General features: G+C 36.3%; 2 protein-coding genes across 2 annotated transcripts; both read right to left on the bottom strand.

Moving 5' to 3' along the window:
* Positions 1-4,211: 4,211 nt before the first annotated feature.
* On the bottom strand, positions 4,212-8,277 carry fam89a (family with sequence similarity 89 member A). Its single transcript, XM_073816531.1, has 2 exons — positions 7,881-8,277; positions 4,212-6,142 (listed from the first exon to the last, which is right to left on the bottom strand). The coding sequence occupies exons 1-2, from the start codon at positions 8,130-8,132 to the stop codon at positions 5,867-5,869; spliced, it is 528 nt and encodes a 175-aa protein (XP_073672632.1). The 5' UTR covers positions 8,133-8,277; the 3' UTR covers positions 4,212-5,866.
* A 5,413-nt stretch (positions 8,278-13,690) lies between these two features.
* Positions 13,691-24,441, bottom strand: sprtn (SprT-like N-terminal domain). The gene is made up of 5 exons (XM_073816604.1): positions 23,966-24,441; positions 21,922-22,021; positions 20,272-20,400; positions 19,741-20,041; positions 13,691-15,890 (listed from the first exon to the last, which is right to left on the bottom strand). Exons 1-5 carry the CDS (start codon positions 24,271-24,273, stop codon positions 14,875-14,877), a joined length of 1,854 nt encoding a protein of 617 aa, XP_073672705.1. The 5' UTR covers positions 24,274-24,441; the 3' UTR covers positions 13,691-14,874.
* Between the last annotated feature and the right edge of the window lie 265 nt (positions 24,442-24,706).

Raw genomic sequence — 24,706 nt, 5'->3', positions numbered from 1 at the left:
TTGAAGATATAGCCTTCATAAATAGCACACTCATGTTATCGTTAATGCATCTCTTTCTGACAGAGACAGATCTACATTCATTAGGAGCAGAGATCAATATATCAAAGAAAATACAGAAGTGATCAGATAGTACTACATCCTTGATAACAGTGGATGAGATCTTTAGACCCTTACTGATGAGTAAATCAAGAGTGTGTCCACGATTGTGTGTAGGCCCATGCACATGCTGAATCAGGTCAAAAGTGTTCAAAACCGTTATAATGTCTTTTGTGGTTTTGATTTCTGCATTTTCTATGTGAACATTAAAATCCCCTGCAATAGCAAAACAGTCAAACTCTGAACAAATCATTGATAGCAGTTCTGTGAACTCCTCAACAAAGGCTGGAGAGTATTTTGGGGGCCTGTAAATAATGATAAATAGAATGCGTGGAGCACCTTTCAGCACAATCCCTAGATATTCAAAAGACAAGTACTGACCAAATGACACTTGCTTGCATTGATAGACATCTTTAAAAAGAGCAGCTACACCTCCACCTCTCCTAACAGCTCTGCAGACACTCATGAAAGTAAAGTTAGGAGGGGCTGTTTCACTGAGGACTGTTGCGCAGCAGCTGTCTTCTAGCCATGTTTCATTTAGAAACATAAAATCCAGGTAGTTTGTGGTTATAAAATCATTGATCAGAAGTTATTTTTTAGTGCGCGAATGTTTAAAAATGCTAGCTTAATGGCATTACTTTTTGTCTCTAGAGCAATTTTAGTTTGATGCCTAATAGGCCTCAGATTAGATGGGTCAACCGTACGACTTGAGACGGCCTTAGACTTTCTATCACATATTAAAACAGAAATAGGGAAAACTACAGGCACACTAGGTTCCCGCTTGTTATGTAAACATTCCTGAGTGTTGCTGCTATCGTAGCGGGGACCCGACACATATCACTGAGGGCTGTTATCAGTTGTTTTTGGTTCACTCACAGCAGACACAGGAGGGTTTGGGCCCTGACCTTGTGGCAGCGTCCGGAGAGCTCTCACAGGAGGAGGAGGGCGAGCTGGACCCACAGGCTTTGGTGGTTGTGGTGCCCACCGTTTTTTAGTTGATAACTGGGGGCTTGCAGCAAAAGAGTGGGAGAGTCTGGTTCCAGCATATACCAGTTCCTCCATTTTCTGTGAGAAGCTTAGAAGTGGAGATGCTGGAGAGAGGGATAATGTGTCTGGTGAATGGAGCTCTGGCTCTGGTGTTTCTGGTGGCTGAAATATGTTGTCCTGGCTTCCCTGGCTGTTTAGCAGAAAGTCGTCCTTCGGTGCTGAGTCTTGGAGCTGTTGCAGTACGTCACAGTCTGTCTGTGATGAGCTCTGAGGGCAGGGCTCAGCCAGGAAAGTGTCCATAAGCAGTGCTTGTTGTGGCTGTGTGGCGTTGTCAGTGTCCTTGTGGGTTGAGTTGACCACATGATGACTCTGAAGCTGATAAGATGTCCTGTCGTCACGCATACATTGTCCAAGTGTGTGTGTGCCATTCATGTTGGGTGGACTGGCACATTCTACTGATGGATGCTGGAGTGAAAAATAGATATTGTCCTTTAGCACTCCTGCACCAAGTTTGTTTGGGTGGAGGCCGTCCAGTTTGAACAGTTGTCTATGGCCCCAGAAAAGGCTGAAGTTGTCAATGAAGTTGACTCCTTTTAGACTGCAGGTTCTTTGTAGCCAGGTATTCAGTCCAAGCAACCGTGAAAACATATTAGTTCCCCTTGCTGGGAGTGGTCCACTGATGAACAACTGAACTTCAAGTCTTCGAAGTGTTTCAGTGAGTTCACCAAAATCCTTCTTTAGGAGTTCTGACTGCTCTTTCCGAATATCGTTCTTTCCCACATGATGATTCGATTTGCAGTCTTGTGTTTCATTAGAATGTTTCGAAGTTCCTTGTTCACGTCAGAGATGGTTGCTTGAGGAAAGCAGCATGTAGTTGTAGTTCTGCTACTTATATTTCTGATAATAGAGTCACCCACTAATGGTCCTGGGCTCGGCTGTGCTCTGAGCTGAGTGCCGCTGTCTGCTTGACCTTGCACGCCTGTTTTTAGCAATGTTAGCAGCTGGCTGATACGATCCATGTTCAGTCACATTTGGGGATTCCTCACCCACATTCATTAATGCTTCAAATCTGTTTTCAAGCAGTATAGGGGGTGGTAAAACACCAGTTTTTGCAAGCCTTGTCATAGCCATATCTGGGGTAGAGGATGCTACCGCAGCAATCCGAGATACTCTTGACAGTCTGATGTCTCGAGTGCCTTTGGGTCTCGCTCCCTGTTTGTGCCATCGATTTGTGTGTCGATCAGATTTGGCTTGTTCCTCTACACTTCACAGGACTCACCGGCTGTATGCTGAGGGGGTCCGTGATGATGATCTTCTGTGTGTTCCGCTTGTTTTGGAAGTCCAGCAAGTAACTGTGTTTCTAAAACCACAATCCTTTGTAGAAGTCTGTGGCAGTTTGTGCAGCAAGTAGATTCCAGAAGAGGCATTTTCTTTCTTGTCTGTTGAAAGTAGGCAGCTGTGTTTTCCCGTCTCCGGAATGTAAGCTGCTGGCAGTGGGAGGCAAAAAGTCTCCTTTTTCGTAATGTTTGTATCAAAAATGTGTTGTCTGAGCACTGTGCTGATATGCTGAAGTTAAAATCTTAGAAAAATATGAGAAAAGTTCCTAAACAGGGAGCAAAGCACGGAGCAGTAAGCAAGAGCGTCCGAACAGTAGCAAAGCCGGAAGCACCTTAGTAGTTCTCCAGTAGATATGAAAAATGATGGAGTCATGAACACTGACCTTAACTGAGGCAAGAGAGGCCTGCAGTTCTTTAGATGTTGTTGTGGGGTCTTTTGTGACCTCTTGGATGAGTCATCGCTGCACTCTTGGGGTAATTTTGGTTGGCCGGCCACTCCTGGGAAGGTTCACCACTGTTCCATGTTTTCGCCATTTGTGAATAATGGCTCTCACTGTGGTTCGCTGGAGTCCCAAAGCTTTAGAAATTGCTTTATAACCTTTTCCAGACTGATAGATCTCAATTACTTTCTTTCTCATTTGTTCCTGAATTTCTTTGGATCTTAACATGATGTGTAGCTTTTGAGGATCTTTTGGTCTACTTCACTTTGTCAGGCAGGTCCTATTTAAGTGATTTCTTGATTGCGAACAGGTGTGGCAGTAATCAGGCCTGGGTGTGGCTAGAGAAACTGAACTCAGGTGTGATAAACCACAGTAATGTTTTAACAGCACTTTTTCACACAGGGCCATGTGGGTTTTGGATTTTTTTCCCTTAATAAAAAAAAACCCTTCATTTAAAAACTGCATGTTATGTTTACTTGTGTTATCTCTGATTAATATTTAAATTAGTTTGATGATCTGAAACACTAAAGTGTAACAAACATGAAAAAAAAAATTAGGAAGAGGGCCAACACTTTTTCACACCACTGTATTTAGACAGGTTGTAATGTAAACCCTGTTTTGTTTTCAAACAGTTGAACGTAACGCTAAAAAGTCCAGTACAAACATTACTGCCACTCATCCATTTAACAATTCAATTCGACCTTTGTGGCCCTCAATGGACTTTGAAATCTGACCTTGTTTCATTTAGCAAAAGGAATCAAGTCTAGTCAAATAATACATCAAAGGGGAAAATCATGGTTAGATTGAGAGCATTGCTTTACTGGATACAATATTCCACACAGTAAGCTCTTGTGTACTGCTCAGTTTGGCATATGTAGGTCAGGCTGATATTCTATGCAGAAGATTTGCATGCTGTGCACAGTATACATACTAAATACTGCAGCAATATAAGTATGCAATTTTCTGCGTATGCAGAATTCAGTGGATGCCCTACTACATTGTGATGTGTGAAATATTGCATACCACACTGCAGTGCACTCAACTTGACCTTCTGTTTGCAGTGTAATGGATGAAACTAGATGAAAAGTAGTATTGATTCACTATTTGATGGGACTGGCAAGAAATTTATGTAGATATTTTTATACAAAATTGTAAGTGAAAACAAGGTCATGTGTTGACAATGCATACTACAGTCTAAAACGTTTATTGTAAATTGCCTATTTTTGCCACATTTTTAATATTTTTTTAATATATTGAATTTCACGTTGAATAAAGAGTTTGAACACTTTTCCCCTAACTTTTGCACTGTGTAAAAACATTTAGTGACATAAAAAAGCATACAAACAGACCATACATTATTGTATTTATTTTGTATTGCTAACAAACACAATAAAACATACAAAAAGATCATAACTGTATCAATCAAACATTCCAGAACAGACAAACACAAACACCATCTAAACATATAATTTAGCATCTTTGTATGCAAAACAACTGCGGAAATCATTGCACAACCAACCACAGAGATCAAACGGGCCAAATCTCTTTTCTCGACTTCTATGCAAATTACAAAAACCGAGTGGGAATTTCCGAGCAGGATCACAGCAATAAATCACCGCAGGGTAGAAGATAATGAGATGGGTGGTGAGGAGACATTTTATGGGTGGAACTTTCTTCTGTTAATGAGAGGGACTGAAATGGATGCATGAAGATGCTGGATATAGATATGAAATAGTATGATAACAGAGGTGGCAAAAACACCTGGATTCAAAGCCGAGGTGCGTCAAGGCACGATGTGTGAAGTTCAGTGCTGATTTCAGTCAAAGCACCTAAAGCCTTGCTGGCTGCATAACAAGATCCTTATTGTTTTTGCAAGTTTTCTCTCAGAATTGAAAGTCAGAAATTGGAAGAGTGTGTTTTAATTGAATCAGGACTTGTGTAAGTGCTGGGAATTAAAAGAGTCACTTGTTTGTGTCTGCTGGTGTGAGGAAAAAAAATTCTGAGCTCAAACACACAAGAGGTAGAAGAGATTCTCTCTCAGCTGATATTAACTTTCTTGTAGTAGAAGCACTTTTTGATGATTATCAGTTATCAATCACAGAATTAGATGCATAACAATGCAAATTTTGAATTCCAGGCATTCCTTTTTAAGAAAATGTGTTATACTGTATAAAATGCTTACATTATGGCATGCTACGATACGCATACACTGAATCTTTTAGGTGGATTTGATGGGCATTTTTACTTGCCAAAACAGTTTATTATCTTACATTACGAATACAGATGACCTTATGTTAGTCACTTGACAATTGAGCAAAAAGAGACATGATGATACTCTCACGATATGCACTGAGAGGAAGTTCAAGCACAATGGAAGACTGAATCCAAGCAGCAATATGTAAATAAATAAAACATCTACAATACATGATCTAGAATAGGTTTACACAAGGTGGAAAGGAAATATGGAAATGTTATGGAGCTGGTTATCGATCCACTTACTTATAGATATGTTCATAATGGGTTATACAATACATAATGCAATAAGCTTTTGTTTTGGTGATGCTGTCACAAGCTCGTTGTGCTGGTTATACCCTGGATTACATTTTAGCAAAGAATAGGTAGCATTTCCAGCATATTCAGAATTCGGATTTTCAATGAAAACAAAACCCTGTCTTCTGCAAGCACCCAGTGAGCGACTGCTCAACAAGAAATAAGACTTTTTCTGAATTCTGAGGGGTGAAGCATCAAACTAATTTTTATAAAAACGTATGATTGACTGTAAACATCATTATGAAATGACATGCTTCTCCCCTTATAAAAAAAAAAGATCTTATAAAATTTCCAATGATGATTAAATCAGGAAAAAACAAATACTATGTAGTATTATACAATAAATAATAAACCTCAATTATATTTCCTATAGAAAGAGTCTACTGTAAAAATAAACAATGCCAGCAAACTAAATTATGGCACAGCTTGTTTTCATTAAAGAAAAGGTCAAGTGTTTTATATTGTGATATGGAACGAGTCGTGTATCCAGCTGTCTTTGGACGTCCCGTTTTTAGGAGATGTTTCGTTTCCATCTGGTGTTTCGGCTGGGGTCATACCGGATTCAGTATAATATTCCTCATCTTCGTCAAAGTAACCGTTCTCCATTCCATATGGTCCATCCGCACTGGACACAGCGGAGAGGTCCTGGCAGCTGCCCTTGTACTCCTGGATGGACTCGTGAAGGGACCAAAGTTGACAGAGAAGGGACATGTCCTGTTGTCGCAAACCCACCTGAGCAAACAAACTCTAATTAGTGCTTATGAAAACATCAAAGGGACGACACATTGCATACTAGAACAACCTTTACTTTGAAATCTGCCTGTGGTATTTAGTCAGACAATGTATAGTTTGTGTTTGCATTCCAAACTTAAGGAACATAAGGAATGGGTAATTATTCGATACTTTCCCAGTGGTTCGAGTGTTACAGCAAAAAGTACTCGAAATACTCAAAGATCCAAAAAGTAGCTGTTGTTTTTAAATAAAAGGTTTAAAATTGAACAGTGCTGGGCATCATAGATAAGTTAAGAATGTAGGAACAAAGCATTTTTGTTTATTATTCAAACTGAACATTTTTGGGCAGGACAGAGTAGTTCTGAATGTACAAACTGAACACTTAAATTGAACAGTTTTGTGGATCACGGTCACGTTTAAAACCTCTGAAGTGATTATTTGTTGCCATCACAAGCGAGTTTCAAACTGGAATCTAACATAAGAAGTAAATATTTTTGTTTGTCACCCACACAATCGAAACATTTGAATCTCGCATTGTTGAGAATCAAAGAACAGTTCAGTTAAAAACAAATACTTAAAGCTAATATTTCTAGGTGTCACCAGTAGGCTATAAACATTCAAACTGAACATTTTTGGGCGTCACAGAGTATAGTTCTGAATGTAGCCTACGAACAGAACACTCAATCGAACATTTTTGTGGATCACGGTCACGTTCAAAACATCTGAAGCGATTATTTGTGGTCATCACAGGCAAGTTTCAAATGTACAAACCGAACACTGGAATCAAAGAAGTATTTTGGTTCATTTGAAAACATTCAAATAAAAACAAATACTCAAAGCAAATATTTTTAGGAATCACCGCTAAGCTACCAACAAACAAACTGAACATTTTTTGGCATCACAAAGTAGTTCTAAAATGTACTAACGGAACACTCAAATCGAACATATCTGTGGATCACAGTCACCTTCAAAACTTGTCAGTGAGCATTTGTAACGTACAAGTTTCGAAAGTACTAATGGAACATTAGAATTGAACATTTGAATCCAACATTTTTGGCAATCACAGAAGTGTTCAAAATAAAACAACAACAAAAACACATTTCATACTAAACCTTTACATCCATTAAACTCAAATACAGAATATTTTGTTTATTCAAGTTGAGACAGAAAAAACATGACTAATCGAACATTGTTCGACTGGCGGATTAAAAGAGCATTAAAACGTTCAAATTAAACATTTAGGACTACAGTCACGTTCAAAGATATTAAGTGATCATTATAGGACATCACCAACTCTTCCTAAAAGGTCTAATCCAGTATTTTGGGCATCATAAGTGCATTAAAAACATCTGAATTTGACATTTTGGGCACCACAATCATTTTTGTTTATCACTGGCACAATTGAAACATGAGTGTTCAAAACACTCAAACATTTTCTAGGATCACAGTCACGTTTAAATTATTCGAAGCGAACATTTTGGGGCATTACAAACCATTTGCGAACATTCGAATCGATCAATCTCGGCAACATAGCGCGTTCAAAAATTGATATGACCATTAAGTTTCTTCCGAACTTTCGAATCGATTCGCGTCCCAAAAACGTTCTATGCGTGACTACGCTGTCCAAACATGTTGACTAGGCAGGAAGGTCACTAGCCTTTAAAACACAGGCACTGACAAGTTAAATGAACCCCTGCAATCGGGAGAACAGCTGTTGCGTACTATACTATAACCTTACCATCTCTTTTCTGAGCAAAGCAAGGGCGGCATCCAGGTTTGCTGGTTTATTCGCCAGCAGATTGTCCGTGTTATTCCTTCCTCGGCTCAAATCGTCCTGAATCATGGTCTTCTTCACATACATCCTCTCCATCTCTCTCCACGACCCGCCGCTGGAGTTGAGCAGTCCGCTCAGGCTCTTGGGCAGCGGCGGCAAACCCTCAATACAGGCCAGCATACCGCCCGCTGCTCCATTCCCAACCTTACCATTCATACTAACATTCACAAATAACACGCTCTTCTTACAGACGAGTGTACAGTAACGGCATGTGATAATCTTCTCAAAGACCTTTACACCCCGACGTCGAAAAATCCATGTAACAGCCACCGCTCCGAACAACACCTATAATCTGTAAGGCTGGAACTCGCACTTCCTGTCGCTTTAAAGAGACCCAGCGCAGACTGGGCGTGGCCGCCAATGACGGACAGCGAGGTCATTGAATATTCATGAGAATTAAGTTCTGCATTAATCTTTTCTTCTGATCAAAGCGCAGCCAGAGCTATTGTGTGTGGTAACCTACATTTTCATCACATGTAGAATGTTATTTGGATTTGCTGTTGAGCTGTTTGGAAAAACAATTTCAGGAAACACAATAATAACAATAATAATAATAATAATAATAATAATAATAATAAATAAATAAATAATAAAAAACGCACAAATAAATACATAAACGACTAAATATTTTGCAATCTGTTCTCAATTTTATTTATGTATTTATTTATTTTTTTAAATATACATGATATTATTTATATTTGCTACTGATCTGTTTGGGGGGTGGGGACAATATTAAAACAAAACCAAATAAATGTTGTTCAAATAAAACAATGAATGAATAAATAAATAAATAAACAAACAGATAGATAGATAAATAAATAAAAGGCCAAAGATTTTGCAATCTGTTCTCAATTTTTTTTTATTGGTATCATTTTTTTTTATATACATAATATTATTCATATTTGCTACTGACCTGTTTTGGGGGAAAAAACAATATAAAAACAATAATTTTAATAAAAACAACACACACACACACACACACACACACACACACACACACACACACACACACACACTTAATATTTTAATCAAAATGTAATCTGATCAAAGCACAGACAAAGCTATTGTGTAGTAACCTACTTTTTAATCATATGTATAATATTTGCATTCGCTACTAAACAATAGTAAAATAACTAATAAATGTGAAAATAAAACAATGAATGAATAAATAAATAAACAGATAGATAAATAAATAAAAGCCCAACGATTTTGCAATCTGTTCTCAATTTTATTTTATTGTTATTATTTTTAAAATATACATAATATTATTTATATATGCTACTGGCCTGTTTGGGGGAAAAACATTCAAACAATTTTAATAAAAACAACACACACTTAATAGTTTAACGAAAATGTAATCTGATCAAAGCAGAGACAAAGCTATTGTGTGGTAACCTATTTTTAATCACATGTATAATATTTGCATTTGCTACTAACCATATTTGAAAAACAAAACAATAGTAAAATAAATAAATGTTAAAACAATGAATAAATACATAAATAAAAAGATATAGATAAATAAATAAAAGCCTGTAAATCTGTATAGAAAAATGGTTAAAAATATATACCTATTATATACATTTTTAAAATGTACAAAATATTATTTGGTTTTGGTACTGACAAAAAAAACCCCAGTAATTTTATGAAAAACTAAATTATAATAAAACAAAAAGTAAAATAAATGCATAACAAAAGATAAATAAATACAGATTAAATAGATAAATAAATTGTTATACACACACACACACACACACACACACACACACACACACACACACACACACACACACACACACACACACACACACACACACAGTAAACATTTATATATAAACATATACATAAGAAGTGATAAAAACGTTGCACCTATGCTGTTACATTGTAATTTAGCATTGGTATTTTGATTACTGGGTTAAATCCAGATCACAGTCCTCTAATGGCAGCTCAGACCTTGGCTTGAGGAGCACATGGGCAGGAAATGGCCAGATGAATTGACTCAGGGTGAGGTCAGGGCCGGAATCCCGACACGGAACAAAGGTGTCAGCAGCGGGCAGATGGTGAGCACGAGCAGCCACGGATCCGCCCCTCTGACACACATGCACCCAGCTGCAGCTGGACACAAAGCACTGACATGAGGCCATTACAAAGACAGCATGTGCTCACAGACACACAAACACATACACAAAGACAAAGCTGCTAAACTTCATGGCCTCCTTTACCAACAAAGAACTACATATAGACAATGAACACAAAAAATCAAATTCCCAATATGGTTGAAACCGTTATCTGTGTTGGAGACTCTTGAGAACAGTGCGGTAGGATAAGATCTGACCATGAAGACATTCTGTCATGTTAAAAAACAATGTAGGCCCAAACCTTTTAGTGGTTCTTGTTTCATTTTTCTGTTCTGTTCTTGTGTCAACATAAGACATGCATTATTATGATATTCTGCTTGAGTAAAATTTTGAGTAAAATCCATTTACAATGTGTTTTCATGCTGTCATCATATGTATAATATAATGGGTCAAATATTAAATAAATTACAGTTTTCAATCATACTCCAGCAACTGACATAACCTTTAGTGGAAAACATACCAGTACAGCTATGTACGATTTTTTGTGGTATTAGTTGGTTTGTGTCACTTATAAACATTCATTAATTTTCGCAAAATGACACAAATCAGTATCATAATACACTAACAATAATGTTTTTTAAAGTCTCTTCTGCTCACCAAGCCTGCATTTATTTGATCAAAAATACTGCAAAAGCAGTAATATTGTAAAATATTTTTACTATTTTAAATAACTGTTTCTATGTGAATACATTTTAAAATGTAATTTATTCCTGTGATCAAAGCTACATTTTCAGCATCATTACTCCAGTCTTCAGGGTCACATGATCCTTCAGAAATCATTCTAATATGCTGAATTACTGTTCAAGAAACATTTTATTATTATTATTATTATTATTATTATTATTATTATTATTATTATTATCAATATTTAAAACAGCCATTTTTCAGGATACTTTGATGAATAGAAAGATCAGCATTTATCTGACATAAAAAGCTTTTGTAACATTATACACTTTTTTTTGGTTAACATAGAAATTAATACTTTTATTTAGCAAAGATGCTTTCAATTGATGAAAAGTGATGATAAAGACATCTATAATGTTAAAAAAATTCTATTTCAGATGAATGCTGTTCTTCTGAACTTTCTATTCAAAGAAACCTGAAGAAATTCTATTCAGCTGTTTTTAACATAATAATAATAAATGTTTTTTAAACAGCAAATCAGAATATCAGAATGATTTCTGAAGGATCATGTGACTTGAGTAATGATGCTAATAAATTCAGCATTGAAATCACATAAATTACTTTTTAAAATATATTCAAATAGAAAATGGTTCTTTTAAATAGTAAAAATATTTCAAAATGTTACTGCTTTTGCTATACTTTGGATGAACAAATGCAGGCTTGGTGAGCAGAAGAGACATCTTTGAAAACATTCTAAATCTTAATGTTTAATAACTTTGAATAATGACTAGTGTACAATTTTAAAGATTAAATGAACACCATTAGTCAGTCAGACCTTAATTTTTAAAAACTTATTTAAATTCTGTTAAATTATTTACACAATGACTCAGCTTGCCCACAGAATATATTGTAAGGGGCCGTTCACACAAAATGCGTTTTATATTCCACTACTCTAATTTTTTATTGTTTTACTATGTAAACACGTGTTAGATTAAAATGTTTGTCTCTCAAATCTCTTCTTGCGCATAATGGGACGTTCACGCAAAACACATCTTTTTTTTGCGACAAAAAAAAACATGAGATGCAGAGCTCATACACGTCCGTCTAGTGCATTTACATAGAAAACAATGGAAAAGAAGTGCATTGGAATGGAAAAACGCATTCTGTGTGAATGGCCCCTAACTGTGTTCAAAAACGCAGTGCTCAAGGTATAAGAAGTTCAACTGAAAAAACAACAACATCTGTATTTTTAGACCTTGTGCTTTTTCAGTTTACTACAACTGCGCTTTACTTTTCTATAGTTTTCTGTAAATATTTGCTTTTACCATTGTTCTCATGTCTTTTTGCAGCATCTTAAGCATGACACAGCATTTAAAAAAAGGTACTCAAGTTAAAATTAAAGGGATAGTTCACTCAAAAATGAAAATTCTGTCATTAATTACTCACCCTCATGTCGTTCCAAACCTGTAAGACCTGTAAGAACACAAATAGCTTTTCTTGAAGCTACAAGAAAACAAAAAAATATAGTTTTATTTAATGATTTTTTTTTTCTTGTTTCCTCTCAGATTTCATCAAAAATAACTTAATTTGTGTTCCGAGGACAAATGAAAGAAAGTCTTACAGGTTTGGAATAACATGATGGTGAGTAATTAACAACATAATTTACATTTTTGAGTGAACTATCCATTTAACTCAACATTTTAAACATTTCTTTGGCCATGACAGACTAGTTGTGAATATTCGAATCCAACTATTTGGGCATCATAGGCATGTTCCAATCTTTCGATATGAACTTTCAAACAGATTTGACCAACTTTTTTTTTTGTAGCCTATTTTATTCAAACAAGCATATTCATTTTTAAAATGTTAATGTCATTTTTAAAAGGTCAAAAGTTTACACCCCCCTTTCAGAATCTGCAAAACGTTAATTATTTGACCAAAATAAGAGTTATCATATAAAATGCATGTTATTGTTAATTTAGTACTGACCTGAATAAAATATTTCACATAAAAGATGTTTACATATAATTTATAAAAATGAGCCCTTTATTATTAATACTGTGTTCTTACCTGAATGATCCACAGCTGTGTTTTTTTGTTTAGTGATAGTTGTTCAAGAGTCCCTTGTTTGTCTTGAACAGTTAAACTGCCTACTGTTCTTCAGATAAATCCTTTAGGTTCCACAATTTCTTTAGATTTCCATTTAGTACTGCCCTTCAGAGGCTGCAGATAATAGTTACATGTTTCCCAGATGACAAAATAAGTTACATTTACCCTGATCTTTAAATTCAAAATGTTTTCACCCCCAGCACTTAATTCATTGTTTTTTTCTTCTGGAGCATCAGTGAGCATTTGAACCTTCTGTAATAGTTGCATTCGAGTCTCTCAGTTGTCCTCAGTGTGAAAAGATGGATCTCAAAATCATACAGTCATTGTTGGAAAGGATTCAAATACACAAAAATGCTGGAAAACCAAAGAATTTGTGGGACCTGAAGGATTATTCTGTTCTGAACTGTTCAAGACAAACAAGGGACTCATGAACAACTATCACTAAACAAAAAACCACAGCTGTGAATCATTCAGGTAACAACACAGTATTAAGAATCAAGGGGATGTAAACTTTTGAACAGGGTAATTTTTATAAACTAAACTATTATTTTATTTTGTTGACTGGATGTAAACATATTTTATGTGAAATATCTTACTCAGGTCAGTACTAAATAAACAATAACATGCATTTTGTATGATCCCTCTTATTTTGGTCAAATAATTAACAGATGTTGCAGATTCTGAAAGGGGGATGTAAACTTTTGACCTCAACTGTATGTAAAATAAATATCTAAACGTTTGCGCAATTTCCCCCCACCTAGTGTTTCAAAAAGACAAAGGTAAGACCAAGGGCAATTTTCTTTCATAATTGAACATTTATTTCAACAACAAAGTTAACTACAACATTTCACAAGCAACATGAGTCAGAAATAAATCAGGCACAATTTTAAATTTTAAAAACACGGTAGAAAAAAACACTTCAAGTCAACATACAAACATTTAGAACCATTTAATAAACTTCTTAATTTTATTTTATTTTTGTTAAAACTGAGTAACAATATAAAACCATTTTAAAACAAAAACTCCGGCCCTAAATTGGCCAAAAATAAATTGTGCAAAGTTTTCACTCCCAACAGAGAATGATGCATTACCAGACAGCGCGGTTTGCCCTCAAGAACCTGTAGTGCATGTTAAAACGGCATGCATACATTACAAATGACATCACCGATGCCTGCAGCATTTTGAACACTAAACAAATCAATGCGTACTGCCTCTTTTTAGGCAAGTAGGAAGATAAATTAATGTTACGTGCCTTGGCCTACAAGTGAACCACGCCAAAAGTAACATCTGCGTGATCTTTGCGTAACCTGAGCAGGGTGAACTCGTCATCAGGCATTGTTTCCTTCTAAGGTGGGTCGCTGGTTTTGAACGCAACAATACTTGTGACTTAACAATATATTGCGACTATTATTACATCAGGAGGTTTTCCCCTGCACGCCCAAGATTCACCTCAGGGTGTGGATAATTCCTTTAGGCCACAAAGTAGATGTGAAATTATTATACAGAAAGTGGCGCAAACTCCACCCCCACTCATAGGCCAAACCCAGAGCAGTTATTGATGACACCGAGATGATAGCGACCTTGCAAAGCCTGATCCGGCAGAAAGCTAAGCACATCTAAATCCCACAGCGGACAGCCAACGTGGGTGAAATTCAGTACTGCTGAATCAACACGAAACGTGGACATCAACCCACACAAGGTCAGTGAGTGATGCCTCTTGAAACCGCTGACTCAATTTCAACTAAGCTGTCAATCACTACCAACAATTTTCCCATGATGCTCTCGTTTACAAAACTGAGGTAGAAGATTGCACGAAAGTGCAACATGAAATTTGGCATGCTTTGCAGGGTATTGTGCTACAAATGACTAAGTTATTCTAAGAATTGTGGCTTTGTAGCTATTGCATTGGAAATGTATCTCTTCACTATGACTTAAAATAATATTTAATTTTTCTATTAAAAGCTATACCTGAGATAAGAGCAAAAGAATACCACAGTAAACACCTCTCCTCCATCATTTCCTTTCAGTGATTATGACAGACAGGAATCCAGATGTTCATTAATCGTTGACTCGGGTACTTTCATGTGGCACACAGGGCAGTGGACGGTGATCTGATTTGGAGGATTGTTTGCTTGCTGATCCCTGACTGCAGGCAAAACTGCGTCTTCCACCTCCTCTCTCTGCTGCACTGTGGATGTGGAGGGCTTGCCGTTCGTCCGCTGGAAGTAGTCAAAGATATGCTCCGATTTATGCTCGTCCCAAGATCTCTTCTTGGCTCCTGAAGGCGTCGTCCCTGATGTCCGGGGGCTGCCAATGCTTCTAGGGCTTGGGAAGTTGGATTCAGGCTTTTTGGAGCTTTCAAAGTATTTGGAACTGGACCCGGAAGTAGCAGTTGAAGTGTGTGAACTTTGGTGACCACCAGTGTTTCGGAATCCTGAGCTTGTAGCATCTGATCCGAGTTTTTGGTTACCTTCAAAGAGCTTAGAAAAGTAACCCGGTGTACCATTTGTAGACTTCTGAGGGCTTCCTAAAGGTTTTGGCCCTGTCCCATTGTATGAATGATGGTTATTGATCAGACTAGATTGCCTGTCTAAGGCACTAGATGAAGATGGTCTGTTACATTTAGCAGGGTTTGCTGCTGAGGCATCTGTGGCAGGCTTGGAGGAACCAGCAGCACTGGCTGCTCTCTCTGGAGATTTGAGGACTATGGCCTGAAAGAGATCTCGAACTGATCTCTGCTTGCCTTTTAAGTCATTGTCTTTGGAAATCCTCACAGGCGAGCCGTTGACATTGATGAAGGCATTTGTGTTGCCAACAGACTTTTTGCGGGGAACATTTGATGTACCAGAGCTGACTTTTCTGAACAAGTTTGAATCACTGTGCTGTAGTCTTGGAAGGAGAGGTGAGTCAGGAGGAGAGGTAAAAGGTTTGGGTTGTGCTTTAGGAGGACTCTGACTGCTGTTTGTGAAAATCTGTGTATTCCCTCCAAGAACAAACCCTTTCCCACTGAATGGAATGATATTTCTGATGTCTTGTGAGCCAGAGCCTGCAACACAAAACATATAAATTTGTCATTTAAAGATGTAGTGTGTAATTTTTCAATGTTAAAAGTTTGATCGTTCAAAGCGTACAATGTGAAGCTCGTTGTTTGTTTGGCAGCTCGATAAAGCAACGCTGATTCAACCAATGGCATTAGATTGGGGTAAGACTATCTTTTTTTCCACCAATGGCAGACAGGTGTTTGTGCATTTATGGATTTTCACAACCTGAAATTACTACTTGTAAATGCTGAATATTCTGAGAGAGGCAACCTATACCACTTGACGTTGGAAACTAGGTATGTAAGGATGTACCACGAGTCGGTTAAAAATCGATACAAATATGTGACAATTCAAATCAGTTGAAATATTAATTAAATTCCAATAAAAAAGTAGGGGTTTATATGAATGTATCTCTGACGGGAATCTGACTGTCTTTATAAAAGTTTAGATGGTATTTTCTTTTCATCTTGATGCAAAGAAATTCCTGCTAATTTACTCACCCCCATGTCATCCAAGATATTCATGTATTTTTATTCTTCACAAAGAAATTAATTTTTTTGAGGAAAACATTCCAGGATTTTTCTCCATATAGTGGACTTCAATGGTGCTGAATGGATTGAAAGTTAAAAATGCTGTTTCAATGCAGCTTCAAAGGGCTATACACGATCCCAGCCAAGGAATATGGGTCTTATCTAGCGAAACGATATGTAAAAAAACAAAAAAAAAAACAATCTTTTATATACTTTTTTTAACATCAAATGATCATCTCGTCTAGCTCTGTGATGCGCATGCATACGCTGTGCACTCCGGTTAAGTCAGTTAGGATAGGACCAAAAACTCTTTTAGATTTTTTTATAAGGGGAGTTCGACCTTCTTTGCACGTTCACTTTGCAAACATCGGGTCGGTAGTTCTGTAGTGATATTGGACGATTTTGAAGTTGGAGGAGAAAATGAGATGGGAGTTTTTTAACCTACCATAACTGTTGCATTGCAGAGCTACAATAGAGGAGCATTTGAGGTTAAAAAGTATATACTTTTTATTTTTAAATGATTGATTGTTTCGCTAGATAAGGCCCTTATTTCTTGGCTGGGATCGTTTAGGGTCCTTTGAAGCCGCACTGAAACTGCATTTTTAACTTTAAACTTGCAAAATTAAACTTAATTTCTTTGCGACTGAAGAAAGAAAGACATGAACGTCTTGGATGACATTAGGGTTAGTAAATTATCTGAAAATTTCTATTTTGGAAATGGAGTAATCTTTCAAATTAGTGCTCAGAAACTCAGCGCCGCTTTGATTACAGTCGTAACAAAGGAAACGTATTGCTGCTATTCCTTAAGCGCCACCTGCTGTCAGAGAGTGAATTTGGAGTCTTTTTCAGCCAGTCTGCTGTTTTTGTTTTCGTGAAGATATATTTTATGTAGCATAGTTTCCCAAAACTAAAAACAGACCATTCAGATTTTTCTTATTTCAAAATTATTATTATATTAATAATCTAATTTAGATTAAACACAGCTCATGCAGTATCTTTGTTTGGATTGTGATTCAAATAAAGTGATTTTAAATGGAAAGAGCAAAGCCTTAGTTTGCTTATATGAAGAGAGTTCTTTTATTTACAGTATTTTTCATTTTTGTTTCTTTTAAATTTGCAGTTTAGTTTTGTTATTTGACATATTTAAATTTCACAATGAAATGCACAGCATGTTGTCCAAGCAATAATAAAAGGACATATTGTTAAAAATAAATAAATAAATAAATAGTAAGAAAATCGTATTGTAAAATCAGTATCATGAATCGTATTGCATCGTGAGTTGAGTGAATCATTACATCCTTACTGGAAACGTATTTAAAACTTCATAAACCATAATCTATAGCTTCCACTAACTGTCGTACATGTGTACATAAGAGAGTGCCATTCCAGCGGATGACGTAGAACAGGGTTCCTCAAATCTTGCCCTGGAGGGCCATTGCGCTTCAGAGTTTAACTCCAACCCAGATCAAACTCACCAACCTGTGATTTTCTAATGATTATGAAGACACTGATTAGCATGCTCAAGTGTTATTGATTAGGGTTAGATCTAAACTTTTCAGGAAAGTGGATCTCATGGGGCAGATTTGAGGATCCCTGACATGCTGAACGTAGGCGTAGCTTAAGCTCTGGTAGCTTTTTCTTTACAAGTCCTCATTTTCTACTTATAATTTGTGACCTGTGTTTTGTTTTGCTCTCTCCACTGTGCTTTTGCGTTCATTACGTCTAACTAGGGATGCACCGAATATTCGGCCACCGAAAATGTTCGGCCGAAAATGGCCCAAAAGTGCATTTTCGGTTTTCGGCCGAAAGATTTTTATCACCGAAACAACACAGCCGAAACAGTATGTTGACGCAAACAGAAACGGCAGCCTGCACGTGCTTGTCTGAAGCAACATGTCTGTGGTGTGGACGTATTTCAGTATATCTGGGAAAGACCCACGGATAGCGATTTGCAAAATTTGTAATGCCGAAATTTCTAGAGGGGGTGTGTCTGCAGTCGTGCGTGCAGTGATGAGAGCAAAGATCGGTGCATTGCGCGCAGACAGATGTAGCTTTCAGTGAGTGAAAAACAATGGTTTTACGTTGGTGTTACATCGCAATATTTTAAAGATATGTCTTTTCTATATACTGTATTTTTATAAATATTTATGTTTTAAACCAATGAGGTGAGCCAATGGATATCACACAAGCAACGTGAAAACTGCGCAATACGTTAAAGTGAAAGTAAAAACTGACAGTGCTTTCAGCATCTGACGTGCATTCTGTTAGAGACGGTTATACTTCATATGCTGATATTAATTTAGTCCCCTAATATTTTTCTTGTGCCCCGAACATGGTGGGAAAAAAATAAAAAGAAACGTATTTTGTGTAAGGTTTGTTTTTGAAAGTCGGTTCTTGAAATAAAGCTCTTAGTTTTATTGATGACTGCAGTGTTATTAGGGGTTAAGAAAGTCTTAATTATGATTTCAGGTGGTCTTAAATGTGGGGACTGAAAGACAAGAATTGCGATGAAACTTCAAAAGGATATCCATTAAATAAATATGAGCGCTGCACGTTTCAAAGTCATTTGCTGTGCTGCTTTGTGTAGTACCATTCTGAAAGCGCCTCCTGCTGGAAGAGAAACACCAGTTGTAAATGTGAACTGATGGATCCACGAGATAATGTGTTATAAAATTTTAAACAATTAAACAATTTAAACAAAGGCAGTAAAATATATGTATATGTTATTTAAGTAATATAATACTTAATTGATAATAATTGTTTAAATTAACATAATTGATTTATTCTTTGAAACTTTAATATTAATTTATGCAATTGCAATGCCTTGATTTTAGTAAGATTAATACACAGTCACAGCCATAAATACAATGGTACTAATAATTGGCATAATTCTTTCGGTGTTTCGGTTTTTGTCCTTGGTTTCCTCTTTTTCGGTTTCGGCCAAGAATTTTCATTTCGGTGCATCCCTACTTCTAACCGGAGCTTATGCTACGCTATCCTCTGGAACTCTCTCATCTACGCACATACGACAGCGGAAGATAGAGATTATGGTTTTAAATATAGATATTTTTCTTACACAAATGCATCGATTTGCTTCAGAAGACCCCCCTAGCCATGTGGCGCATTTTTAATGATGTATGAATGTACCATTATTTGAACGCTATTTGAAAAATCATTTTTCTAGCAAAAGTGGTGTAAAAATTCGCTTACTTCACCTTCAAAAAATGTAAAATATAATGTTTTATGTTTTTTTTTTTATATGTAACATTTTAAAGATAGTCCATTCATACATTATTTAATAATGTGGGAATATTAAAAGGATCACCTGTTGTACTGCTAGGAGGCTTTGAATTCTTGGAGGTCTCAGAAGGAAGGATGGAAGGCTTCTTGTCATTCTTTTTATCACCCTTGCCTGTTTTCCCATAATTCTCTGGCTCTTTGATTTTGGTGTATGTTCCACCGCAGGTCCTTTGGTGCTCAGCCCACCAGGGGTCTCTTGCCGAGGGAGCTCTGTTCATTGCACGCTTTACATATCCAAAGAACGGTTTGCGACTCTGACAGGGTCCGTTACAGCGCCACCAGTGCTGTCTGTACACGTCTACCTCATCGTGAAAGGAGTGATATATCTGTGAAAAGAAGACATTACAGATTAGTGTCATTAATGTTCCTGAGTTTAAACTCTAGCCACTTCATAAGTCATGATGTACAGAATACTGTACTGATTTTTTGGTGTTACTACTACCACACACTGTTAATGTATATTCGCATCTTTGTTTGCTTTTGGGATATAATAGAGAAACCATGCCGTCAGACATCTGAACATTGTTTAATATTGAACATCAGAAATTAGTCTCACAGTGATGTTGGTGCCACTTGCTTGGTTGATTCTGTTCATGTGTTTGCAGAACTCTGGACCATGGCCATCTCGGTCTCTGTTGTTTTGAGTCACAAAGAGAAGAGCGTGAATCATCTCATGAAGAAGTGTCTGTGGAAAAAAACAGTAACATGAAAATCAGATCAATCAAACTATCTTATGACTTCAAAAAAAAAAAAAAAAAAAAAAAAAAAAAAGATTAAGAGATGGAACAAGTAATTACATTTCCATGATAGATTACAAAAGCAAACCTCAAATAAAGTACATTGTTTAATTGTGTATGACAAGACCAAAACATGTATTAACCCTTTTTTAACAGTTCATCGAACCTTCAGTGAAAAGTTAGTGAAATACAGTTGCATATGTTTGATGTTTTGTATCATATTTGATACTTCAGAATTTTATTTTATGGTGAGAATGTAAAGCTCATACTCTGGGGAATAAAACACTTTACTATTAAAAAGCATATCAATCCAAGGCACTTTGAGAATTTAAGGTCAAATATATAAAAAGCTTTAATTCAATCATGGCTTAAAAGATTAGTTCACTTTCAGAGACGAGACAAGATGAGCATTTAAGGTTAAAAAGTATATAAATTGTCAATTAGTTTAAAAAATAACCGATCATTTTGCTAGATAAGACCCGTCTTCCTCGGCTGGGATCGTTAGAGCCATTTGAAGCTGTGTTTAAACTGCATTTTGGAAGTACAAACTTGGGGGCACCATACATATTCATTAAATGGAAAGAAATCCTGAAATGTTTTCCTCAAAAATTCAACTCAATTTCTTTACGACTGAAGAAAGACATAAACATCTTAGATGACAAGGGGGTGAGTACATTGTCTGTAAATTTTTGTTTTGGAAGTGAACTAATCCTTTAAGTGTTTAAAAAAAAGGTAACAAATAACTGCACACCTACAAGTTGCAGCTAATCATCAGGGTGTGAACAACAAAAAACTCAAGAGTTTTATACAGCAATTAGTCATGTGACATAGTCACCCAATTATGTTTTTATATGACATTTAAAAGTTATTCTAATGTTTGTTTCATTACAATCATTTAAGACCTGATGGATAATATTTTATTACACTATTTTACACTATACACTTACAGTATATGTGACCCTGGACCACAAAACCAGTCTTAAGTCGCTGGGGTATGTTTGTAGCAATAGCCAAAAATACATAGCATGGGTCAAAATTATTGATTTTTCTTTTATGCCAAAAATCATTAGGAAATTAAGTAAAGATCATGTTCCATGAAGATTTTTTGTAAAATTCCTACTATAAATATATCAAAATGTAATTTTTGATTAGTAATATGCATTGTTAAGAACTTAATTTGAAGAACTTTAAAGGTGATTTTCTCAGCATTTTGATTTTTTTGCACCCTCAGATTCCAGATTTTCAAATAGTTGTATCTCGGCCAAATATGGTCCTATCCTAACAAACCATACATCAATAGAAAGCATATTTAATGAGCTTTCATATGATGTATATATCTCAGTTTTGTAAAATTTGACCTTATGACTGGTTTTGTGGGCCAGGGTCACATATATGGTTAGGGAATTAAATGGGGATGATTTTGATTCTATTTTGACTTTAAAAGTGAAAAAAAAAAAAGTTTAACCAACCTGTACAAGATCTTTGCGAGGTCTGAGCTTCAGGAGTGGTTCACTGAGTCGAATAGAACACAAGCCTCCTCTTCCCTCATAAGAGCAAACACCAGCACATCTGAGGGAGTAAAACATTAGGCTTCATTAAAAAAAGATCAGGGTATATCAGGGGCAGCTGTCACTCTAACAGACCCCCTTGCCACACTGCACCTCTGCAGAGTACAACAGTGTCAGACAGGCTCTGATAATATGTATAGTTTTCTAATATTTTAAATCCTAATGTTAATATTTCCTGTCACAACAACCGTGCTATGTCAACACCATCTTCTAATTTCTGAGGAAATTATTTGAAATGTTTAGAGCCGTAAGATTTTCTGTCATCATTTTTTTGTGGTTTTCAAGTCTTTTTAAATTACGTATATTAAATATAAATTAGAGTTTAATTTTTCTAATAATGTATAAATAGCATGTTCTAGCAGAGTTAGGGTTGAGGAAACATAAGATTCACGGAACATAAGTCTGAGGGAACACAAAACACTGGATAAAACATATCTATACATAATACAGTTTGTTTGTATTCTGATCATATGTGTTCTAACCATTTTTGGATAATTTGTTAAGATGTTTAAATGTGAATATTAAGTTCCTGGTGAATGTAAATGGATAGAGGTAACAACTAATTGTTTCATTTGTTCATATAACTGTTACAAAATTTACCTTGTTACCATAGCAGATGCACAGCAGATATAGTGTTCTGAGATGAGAGAAAATACATCATTTGTGTTCCAATGATACATCAAAAACTTAAATATGAATCTTGAATAAAAGCTTTCTAAAAATAACACACTGTTTGTTGTTTTATTACAGTAACTGATTGATTCAATGTATTTGACACTTAAAATGACTATCTATCATGTCTGCTAACATGAAAATGTTTTTAATTGTTAAATACATCTTGACTGCTGTTAAAGATTACACAGTCCAAGGTAAAAAGCATTTTTTTTATGAAAAAGAGAGAAACTGGAAGGTTACATCAAAGCATAGGTCAGTAGCTTAGTGCATATGATATACATACAGTGCCCTTCACTAATATCGGCACCCTTGGTAAATATGAGCAAAAGTGGATGTGAAAATAAATCTGCATAATTTATCCTTTTGATCTTTCATTAAAAAAATTCACAAAATTCCTACCTGTCATTGAAGTAAATCAAAAGAACCTAGGGGTGAAATCTCATCAAGAAACAAATGTTTTTCTCTAGTTCACGTTGGCCACTATTATTGGCACCATATTATTGCAACATCCTTTTCCCAAGATAACAGTTCTGAGTTTTCTCCAACAATGTCTAATGAGTTTGGAGAACAACTGACAAGAGATCAGAGACCATTCCTTCATACAGGACCTCTCTCTTCCCAGCCTTATGTTGGTGCTTCTTCTCTTCAGTTTCTATACAGGGTTCAGGTCAGGGAACTGGGACGGCCATGGTAGAAGCTTCATTCTGTGCTCAATGACACAATTTTGTGTTGATTTTGATGCAACCATGGCCCATTATAAGATTTCTAACAGAGGCAGTCAGGTTTTGATTTTTTATCTGCTGGTATTTGATAGAATTCATAAAGCCATGTATCTAAACAAGATGTCCAGGACCTCCCGCAGAAAAAAAAGGTCCAAATTTTTAGGGGTGCCAATAATTGTGGCCAACGTGAACGAGAAAAACATTTATTTCATAATGAGATATCCCCCCATTTTCCATCGATTTACTTCAATGAAAGGTTAGAATTTTGTGAATTTTTCGAATGAAAGATCTAAAGGATAAACGATGCAGATTTATTTTCACAGTCAGCTTTGCTCACATTTACTAAGGTTGCCAATATTAGTGGAGGGCACTGTTAATGTAACGTAGTTTCATTTGTCTGAGTACAAGGTTTTATTTTTTTCAATTTTGCACCCTGTTTTGTCCCACTTTTCAAGAATCATCTATCTATCTATCTATCTATCTATCTATCTATCACACGTTCTGTTGAGCATCAGTCAGAATCATGTCCGTTAGATGTGTGCACTTACAGTGTCATCCGTGGACTCCACTTGACCTCCACACCGCTGAGTTTCCCCCAGAAGAACTTTTCATTAAACTGCAGGAACATGGCTCTTACGTCCGGATTGGGGTCCAGCATCTCCCACGATTCATCTACGATGGACATCGGTCTCTCTGGTCTGGGCTGAGAGTATGAAATCACATCCATCAAACCAGAGGAGTCGATCTTCCGCTTTTTACTGGACGGACAATCTTCATCACTCCATCCAGCACTCGCTGTCTCCTGATTAAACTGCTCTTGTAAACGAAGAGCGAGTAAAAAGTCTTCATCTTCCATCTTCAGTGTGCTTTAATAAAATAAACTGGATGACACCATCAACCAGCACAAAAACACCTAATAAAACCATTAACCGCGAAACTCTAAAAACGAAACTCTCGCCTGCCCCGGTTTATTCGGGGGTTTTCATGATAAAGATTACCGTCTCAAATATTTGAAAGAAAACTGTCAGTGTATTTCCACTAGAGACCAATGACAAAACAATTGTTGGCCAATCGTAAAGTCACACAGTGTTGGGAATGCTGGGAAATGTATTTCTAAGTTTTTATAATGTTACATTATATGAATGAACTGCGCAATATTGGGGAAAAGCGGATGTTACAACTTGTAATATCCAAACATATTAAAAAAGCGATACAAAAATAACAACCCGTGAAAAAGTGGAATACGTTTTTCGTATGTTGGAGACGTAAAATGTTGACCAATCAAAGTA

The sequence above is a fragment of the Garra rufa genome, chromosome 13, assembly GCF_049309525.1.
Source record: "Garra rufa chromosome 13, GarRuf1.0, whole genome shotgun sequence".
Lineage (NCBI taxonomy): Eukaryota > Metazoa > Chordata > Actinopteri > Cypriniformes > Cyprinidae > Garra > Garra rufa.
This window is presented reverse-complemented; position numbering and strand designations above follow the sequence as displayed.

What these genes read in the sequence shown, in the direction of transcription:
- fam89a (XM_073816531.1), bottom strand. Translation starts at nt 8,132, where the DNA reads ATGAATGGTAAGGTTGGGAATGGAGCAGCGGGCGGTATGCTGGCCTGT. An exon ending in CTTTGCTCAGAAAAGAGATG is followed by an intron (nt 6,143 to 7,880) that starts GTAAGGTTATAG and finishes TTGTTTGCTCAG; the next exon opens with GTGGGTTTGCGACAACAGGA.
- sprtn (XM_073816604.1), bottom strand. Translation starts at nt 24,273, where the DNA reads ATGGAAGATGAAGACTTTTTACTCGCTCTTCGTTTACAAGAGCAGTTT. An exon ending in TGGAGTCCACGGATGACACT is followed by an intron (nt 22,022 to 23,965) that starts GTAAGTGCACAC and finishes TTACTCCCTCAG; the next exon opens with ATGTGCTGGTGTTTGCTCTT. An exon ending in CAAGTGGCACCAACATCACT is followed by an intron (nt 20,042 to 20,271) that starts GTGAGACTAATT and finishes TTCTTTTCACAG; the next exon opens with ATATATCACTCCTTTCACGA.